Here is an 8,705-nt window from a genome sequence, read left to right as displayed (position 1 = left end):
ATATTCATCCTTTCAAGAGTCTTGTGAAGGTTGTTAGGTTATTATATTTTTAAACCGAAAAATGGAAAATTAGTGATGTTGTGTAACTTACCCTGGTAACAGTTTGCCATGGGTAAACCTTTGAGTGTTTACTAGAAACGAGATTTGAATCCAACATCTGTATTCTATTGTCCCGCCATTGCTCTTGTTAATCCAGTTTCTTCACTAACATTATCAGAGGTTATGTATCCATAGTGTGCTTGTGTGTGTGTGTGTGCTTGTGTGTGTGTAAAACAAATGACAGTCGTGATCTCTGTGCAACTTCTGTATGTGATGTAGAGTTAACTATTTCAGACTGCCGAATGTATTTTCTCCAGCATAGGCTATTTTTCGAAAAGGCAAGTGGTAAAACTGAAAAATAGAAGGCTCATAATTGTACAATCAAAGCTTGCTAAGTTTTAATAATTATAAGGGTATTAAATTGAACAATTGATAAAATATTGAATCTAATACTAGACATAGGAGTAGTTCATTCAGTCTTTCCGAAAATTTGAAATGTTTGACAATTAAAAACAAAACCCTGAGCACAAGGAGACAGAAAGGTTAAGAAATATGTTTGGGGTTTGATAGATGCATGAGAATAGTCTGGGAAGCATTCTTTGAAGTCTTCCAGTTTATTTCAAGGAGAATAGGAACTTCCTCTAAAATGGCTGTAAATTCCAAACCGAAGAGCTAGCTCAGCAGAAAGGTAAATTCCAGGCAGAAGGGCTGACTCAGCAGAAAGAGGTAGACATACCTTTTGAAGAGTGAGGGGAATCAATCATTGCCAAAGTTGTATGGAACTTGGAACCGTCTTGGTTCATATAATCAAAAAAACTATTCTAGTTTGCCTTTCCTAGCAGGAAGAAGCCAGTATTTAACACTTTTAATGCGACTTCTTCCTAGTGTCTTGGAACTTAGCTATCATTTATAATAATGTTTTCACTGGAAAATGTTTTGAGATCTCAGGAAAACCAGTTATGTATTTTGTATTCTGGTTGAACAGCAGTTGTTGGAGGTCCAGGTTTTTTGTTTATTTGTTTGTTTTATTTTGTTTTGTTTTGAGTGGAAATTTACTAATTCCGTGGCTGGACTTCTGGATTTTATTGGAACCTATGGGAAGCTAGCTTGGGAGACATTTGTAAGGAAGCTCTAACTACTGTACAGGATTGATGGCTTATTCGGGGTGTTAATTTAAGGAAGAGGCAGCTCTAGCCAGAATGAGTAAACATATGAGAGAGAGGACTGTTTGTCCAGGGCAGTAGGTAGTTCAGTCTGCAGCAGCCGAGTAAGACTGGAGCTGTGTAAAAAGGTCTCCACAAAGATCATCACAAGAGGATCTGAGCAGGCAGCCTTTGCCAGAAGGCACATTCTAAACTGAGTTGTTTATGGTTTTTTTGTTTTTTGTTTTTTGTTTTTTTTTTTGTCAGTTAAAGTCAGAAAAGTCTTCCTTACAACCATAGTTAGTCGGTAATAGAAACAGCTAATGTTTACAGAGTCCTTACTGCATGGGAGCTGCTCTGGCCTCCTTCGTTGCCATTTAATCTTTAAAACTGTATTCGATGTATAACCTCGTTCTGTCTGCTGCCTAGTTCAGTGATTTTGGGGCCAGGAGCAAGAGTTAAAGTTAATTTTGCTAGAGTGGAGCAGTTCTTAAAGTGAGGCTCCAAGCAATGTCGGCATCTCCTTGGAGTTTTAGGAAGGCAGAGTATTGGGCTCAACCCTAGACTTTACAGTTTAGTAGCTCCAGTCCACCAAGTGGTTCTGATGAATGTTAAGGTCTCCTAGTTGCTGCATGGCATGTGTGGAAACTAGTTAACTGAAACACATTTCAGTTTTTAACTAGTGTTAAGTCTTTTATATTTTTTGCACACATCTCAAACCTAGTTGGTTGTCTGTTCATTAAAGTATAAATTCTCTACTTAAGAATTCCTGATCAAAGCTTTTTGTGATAGGCCAGTATTATTATGATGTGACCACTCTATTTGGGGACCGTTGCTTACAAAGGGTACTTGTTGCCCTTGTCTGAAGAGCTGCCTGAGGCTAAGGTGAAGAGACTCAGAGTAACTGCGCTGACAAAGGAAGTCCCTGAAACTCCCACCCTCATAGACTTTGTTTTTTGGTTAAGTCTCAGGAAGAGTATTTAAAATAAGTGTAGCAAGTTTAGAAAGGAAAAATATAAAATATATGGTTCAAGTATTAAAGGGGGCACCAGGAAGTGAAATGGAGCCAAATCCTGTGTTCTAGGAGATAGCAAATTAAGGGAGTGGGACTTTGGGGCAAGATCCTACCTAGCTAAATTTAGATCCAGGGATGGTGGTACAGACCTTTAGTCCCAGGAGATAAAAAGCCAAGCTTAGCTCTGAGTTCAAGTCTAGCCTGAGAGAGCAAGTTCTGGGTGAAGAACATCCAGGCATGATGGTACACACCTTGAATCCTAGGAGACAGGCATGCAGATCTCTGAGTTCAAGGTCAGTCTACAGAGCAAGCCAAGCCTACGAAATGAAGGAGTTGGAAAAGAGGAAGCTATGAACATCGGGGCCATGTTCCAGCTCCAGGAAGCAGCAGACCTCGGCAGCTTCAGGCATGTGACTCTATAGTCAAGAGGGGAAAGAGTCTATTGGGACAATTGATGCTGGTTAGCTGGAGCTAAAAAATTAGTGGTGATTAAGAAGAGACCAGCATCACTAAAGTGCCTGGAAGTCAGTATTCTGCTAGTAGCCTTCAGATGAAGATGTAGAACTCTCAGCTCCTACTGCACCATGCCTGCCTGGATGATGCCGTGCTCCTACTTTGATGATAATGGACTGACCCTCTGAACCTGTAAGCCAGCCCCAAGAAAATGTCTTTTATAAGACTTGCCTTGGTCATGGCATGTGTTCACTGCAGTAAAACCCTTACTAAGACAAGAAGATAGTCTGATTTTCTGTATTATCAACCGTGCACAGTAATGAAAATGGTGAACATGTGTTTCTCTTCCTGCTGCTTCTATTGTTCTCTTCATTTTCTTTTCTCTTTCATGGCTGCTTGCTAGAGCTGCCTGAAAAACCTTAAATGGTGGAGTCCTACTCAAACATGTTGATTGATATGGAGTATGTCCAGAATTTAGAGTACAGGTGCCTTTAATGTATGAATGTATATTTAGCCCTTATGTGGGATATGACAGGGTCAGTTTACCTAGAAATAAATTGAGGGCCCAAGAGTTCAATACACAAGGGATGAGAATATAACATTGGTATTTTGACTCCTAGGTTTGTATTTCTAAACACTAATTGTTCAGAGTTTTTTGTTGTTGTTTTGTTTTGTTTTGTTTTGTTTTTTGAGACAGGGTTCTCTGTGTAGCCCTGGCTGCCCTGGAACTCACTCTGTAGACCAGGCTGGCCTCGAACTCAGAAATCCACCTGTCTCTGCTTCCCAAGTGCTGGGATTAAAGGCGTGCGCCACTACTGCCCGGCCAATTGTTCAGCTTTTAAGTCTCTTTTTTTTTCCCTCTCATATTTTGAAATAGAATTGTAGAAAAATAAATGAAAGCCTCACCCAGCCTTATATTCTACTGAGGGATAATTGTTCTGCCTGCCATTCAAACAGAATTCTTCACTGTCTGACCTCTTCTCACCTGCTTCTTGAGTGTAGTTCAGAAAATGATTTTACCCTCAGTCCTCTGAATGGGCCTTCATTACCTCTCTAACATAGTCTCCGCTTTTCCTTTTCCTTGGCTAGTCTTTGAACACAGGAAATACACTAAGTGTACTTGTGCTTTAATATTTCACGTTCTTGCCCCATATGATCTCAATGTATCACCCTCTGGCTTTGATCCAGTGTCATGTGATTAGCGTTGACTTCCTAGCATGTGCTCCTTCATTGGCTCCTCTACTCCTGTCTTCTCCAGCAGTGATAGAAGACCAGGTTCTAGGGCACACACTTAGAGTTGTGTGGAGGACATGAACTCTTGTCATCTGGGCAGCATTACAGACTCAACTGAACCTCCTAAGTGATGTGTGCTTCGGAGGTAGGCAGCAGATCGGTTACTAACTCATATTGTTTGGGGAGAAAAATCGAAGTGATATACATGCCTTCACCCTTATTATCCTTGATGACTCCCGCTCCCAGTGTCGGCTAGTCATTGAAAGGGTAGTATGAAATACAAACTAGGAAGTTGTTTGCTTGTAAGATTTACTTATGTGTTTAATGTAGATGGATCTTTTTTGTCTGCATGTATGTCTACACACCAGAAGAGGGCATCGGATCCCATGAGACTACCCTTGTGATCTGCCATGTAGGTACTGGGAATTGAACTCAGGACCTATGGAAGACAACCCAGTGCTACTGATTACTAAGCCATCTCTCCAACCCTGCAAACCAGTATTTTGCAAATAGCAATAACAATGATATTTCTGCCACTGGTCATTGTCTTCTTGACTGGGTTTTTCAAAAAATTTACATTTATACAATTCTAGGCATTTCACAAAGAATATTTAAATGGGGGGAAAAAACAGAAAACAATAACAGCAAAAAAATAGCCCTACAGCACTACCTCTAAAATGAGGTTGTTATATAAGTCATTTTTGTTAGGATACTTAAACTAGGGATATAGTTGTTTAACCTTAAGTGATTTTATAAGAAGTAAATAGTATTTATTGAATAAATACATTTATTTTAACAAATATCCATGAGTATTCCTTTAGATATTCATGTTATGTTAGTAGAAAGTTAATTTATAGCAGTTCAGATAGAAATATAGGTTTACTAAGTGTTTTTGTGCAAAGCACTATGCTACCCCAGTCTTCACAGTTACAGGCTGTTGGTATATTCTCTCTCTCTCTCTCTCTCTCTCTCTCTCTCTCTCTCTCTCTCTCTCACACACACACACACACACACACACACACACACACACACACAGCTGAGGGGGTGGATGGATTCAGAAATGCTAGTATAAGTTGTTAGTAACATATTGGTATAGTTGACTCCAAGCCAAGGCTAATGGAAAGAACATAACACAGGCCCCAAGGATGTGTGTAGTATCCACTTAGTGACAGCAAAGCTGAACTGAGCTCATCTGCTGGGAAGTCATCGAAGGTTGTGGCTATTTTTTCTTAATAAGAAACACTTCTTAATATTAAATAGTGTAGTAGAAATGAAAAAAAAGCATTTTTAATAAGTAAATTATTTCTTTTTTCAGGTCTAATTGTAACTGATTTCAGCTTTCCTAACAATTTTCTAAAGCCAAAACTTACTGAGTAAACTGATTGCATTTTATGTTTTATTGAAAGCTACCAGTTAAACTTTAATCAGACCTCTAGAAATAAAAATTTTGTATTGTAAATCTATCTAGAATATTGTTCAATTTTAATATCACCAGTCATTAAATTAAGTATTTGATGCACAATTTTATCTTGGCAGATAACTAATTTTAATGTCACCAGTGTTCAAATACATGTAAATAGCTTTGTAAAGAATAGTTTGAGATTATGTCATTAGCATATGCTAGTTAACTAGTGGATTTTCATGTTGGATTTTTATATGGGAGTGTCACTGAATCACATACAGTTTCTAGACAAGCATGTTATATAAGGAGGCTGTAGTAATTTTTCTAGGCTTGCTGTAGTAATTATTCTAGATTTGCTAAATAGTTTCAAGCCCTCAGTTTGAGAAGAGCTGAATGAGGTCTTGTTTTCTGCCCACTGGTGAACGCACAAGAGCTGTGTTTCGTCTGTCTTTGTCCACTCCTCTCGGATACTTCAGGACGAAGGGTTGACTTTTGAACAAAATCTTGTTTTATAATTGACATCGTTTTCTCATTATCAGCTACTTTTTGGATTTGAACCGAGTGTGGTCTTTTGTTGTGTTGTGTCATCTTATCCACTTGCTCTCATATATTTTTCTGGACTATAATCTTCATTACTTGATTTTATGGAGGAAAATAGATTATCGTTTTGGTGTCCTTTGACAAGTTACTGGACCTGATTGTGTAATATTATATAAAGTTATTTTTGTGCGTATTTTTGAAGCACTCTGTTGAAATGAATTGCTTGCGTTGTGTTTTAGGTAAAAGGAGGAGAACTGTTCCAACCCGGGCGACCAGCAGCCTCATTGTCCTCGCGCTTTAAACTGCAGCAGCAACCGGGAGGTCGACAATGAAGCAGTGATATCTGAGAACGGAGCAGCACTGGCCAACTAAGTGTCAGCACATTTCATGGGATTGGGTGAAAACACTGCAGCAGACCTGCTGTCAGCTGGCAGGGTGACAATGTGTTCTTCTGACACCATTTATCTGAAGCAGCTTTAGTGTAGATTATTTAACCTTTATGTATATCAAATTCAAGAAAAATGAGTGAACCCCCCAGATTCTTTGTTGGGCCTGAAGATGCAGAAATCAATCCTGGAAACTATCGACGCTTCTTCCACCATGCTGATGAAGAAGAGGAGGAGGAGGAGGACTCTGTAAGTTGTTTCTTTCATGATAAACCAGTACAGTGCAGAATGTTCATTGATTACTCCTAATACAAACGAATACTGTGATTTTTATTTATTTGTTTGTTTGTTTGTTTTTGGTTTTTGTTTTTTGTTTTTTTGTTTTTCAAGACAGGGTTTCTCTGTGTAGCCCTGGCTGTCCTGGAACTCACTCTGTAGACCAGGCTGGCCTTGAACTCAGAAATCCGCCTGCCTCTGCCTCCCAAGTGCTGGGATTAACGGCGTGTAAGACGACTTTTTAATATGCAAATTTGTTTAAAAAAAGTTTTAAATTGAAAAAGTATAAGTAATATGACTAGACAGGATATTAAAAAGTGTAATAAAGGTAGCTAGCAATAAGATCCTTACTTAGTTTAATGACAGTTTAGAGTTGCTGTAAGATACTAAGGAACTAATTAAGTTTAAGCTGTTCGACGAGAGTATCTCAAAGGCTGCACGCGTGTGTAAGAAACTAATGTGTCAGTGTCGTGTGCTGTTGTGTCATAGGCAGGGAGCACATCTGTTACATTCACTTCCTTGTTCTAGTGCTCACTGTGTTTCTTAGCCCCCATTCTCCTTGCCCTCGGGAAGAGACTATTTTGTTTTGGGAACTGATTTGAAATGCAGACATAAACTATATGTTGATTTTTTTTTCTCTTAAATATCAAATTAAAAACAGAATCCCATTTTAAAAGAAAAGCCTGTCTTGCTTGGTAAGAGTGGTAAGATCGGACTGTGGTGGTGATTAGACAGTTGTTTATGGCTGTGAGAAGAGCAGTACTGTTTATAGAGAAGTCACTGAGGGCTATGTGGAGTCACACTCTTTCAACCTCCTGTCAGGAGACATTTTTCTGTAGCAGTGATGTTCTCACTAAGCAACTGTGGGTGAACCTTGATCACCCTGAGGAAATAAGTCCTCCATGGATATTATTGTCACAAATATTATTGGAGCTGTGAGAAATAACCAGTAGAGTTGACCTGTGAAATCTTTATTAGAAAGGTGATAGTGAGCCCTTTCAAGATTCTTGATGAGGAATAAAATGAACAGGGGCCTTAAGTTGGACGATGGGGGGAGTCAGAGATAGGAGATTCCAGGATGGTTGCTGTTACATTGTCTGATTTATAATCAATTCCAATACTCATTTGAACTCCAGTTTTCATGTTAGAAGAGGCAATGTAGAATTATTTTTCTAAATGTAAAAAGAAAAGAACAATTTAATCCCCCAATTTTTATTGCTACATTTAAGGAGAAGTTTTATGAACCACCTTTGAACATCTTTATGTAGTGTTATATAAAATACATAAAGTCATGGAAGAGAAAAAAAACTAGATGCGGCCTTATGGTTGATAGAACTCTTAAGCTCCGGAATGAAAAGGCCAAGGTGAAGTGCAAAGAATCGAGAATGAATATAACAGAATTTTGTGAGCAAGAGGTCCTCAGTATGTTACTTTTACTATGCTGTGTGTATTCAGGTTTGAACGTTGATTTTGTTACAAGTGCAAAGATTAACGAGATCGTCAAGTAGGAATGTTGGAGGGAGTGTCAGAGTTCATTGGCATTTAGCAGTGAGCCTTTCTCTAAGTTCAAAAAGCTATCTGTGACCAGCTCATGTCCCAGCTCGGTCTGTGAGAAGACTTACTACTGTGCAGCCTTGTAGTTGGAAATGCATTTGATTTTAAACAACAAAATTCTGCATCTGACTCTTACTGGACTTTTTAGTGGAATAGATGAAGGTTTGCTCTCATTTGTATTTTTCTGCCTGAAGATAATTAAGCAAATGCTGGGAGCGGGTGAAGAAGGAATGTTTATTTGTACTTTAAACTTAATTGAAAACAGTAGCAATATGCTGAAGGTGGTTTTTTTTATTAAAATTTGTTTTAATTGTAAAGTATTATAAGTGATAGAATTTTGCTGACTTCAGTAGTAAATATGTCAGTTTTACTGATTCCTGCTCCAAGTCTATTTCTGAAAGGAAATTTAGTGATATTTTAGAAAGCCTATTCGGACAACCTGTCATCTTGTTTTCTTTCTGTTTTAGCCACCAGAAAGGCAGATTGTGGTCGGGATATGTTCCATGGCAAAGAAATCTAAATCCAAACCCATGAAGGAAATTCTGGAACGGATCTCCTTGTTTAAATACATCACAGTAGTAGTTTTTGAAGAGGAAGTTATTTTGAATGAACCCGTGGAAAACTGGCCTTTATGTGATTGTCTTATTTCTTTCCATTCTAAAGGT

At 38.5% G+C, this 8,705-nt stretch overlaps 1 protein-coding gene across 15 annotated transcripts in view; it reads left to right on the top strand.

The window, feature by feature from the left end:
- Positions 1 to 8,705, top strand: part of Ppip5k2 (diphosphoinositol pentakisphosphate kinase 2) — a 61,236-nt gene that overhangs the window by 1,134 nt on the left and 51,397 nt on the right. For 7 of the 15 annotated variants that reach the window (XM_034521261.2, XM_034521258.2, XM_034521256.2 and 4 more), the window contains exons 2-3: positions 6,064 to 6,459; positions 8,508 to 8,703. In XM_034521261.2, the coding sequence (XP_034377152.1) occupies positions 6,346 to 6,459; positions 8,508 to 8,703 (310 nt within the window). In that variant the 5' untranslated portion in view covers positions 6,064 to 6,345. Of the gene's footprint in view, positions 1 to 6,063; positions 6,460 to 8,507; positions 8,704 to 8,705 lie in introns of those variants that run through there. The other 8 variants (XM_076914684.1, XM_076914686.1, XM_076914685.1 and 5 more) reach the window with 2 other exon arrangements.

The sequence above is a fragment of the Arvicanthis niloticus genome, chromosome 17 (assembly GCF_011762505.2).
Source record: "Arvicanthis niloticus isolate mArvNil1 chromosome 17, mArvNil1.pat.X, whole genome shotgun sequence".
Lineage (NCBI taxonomy): Eukaryota > Metazoa > Chordata > Mammalia > Rodentia > Muridae > Arvicanthis > Arvicanthis niloticus.
This window is presented reverse-complemented; position numbering and strand designations above follow the sequence as displayed.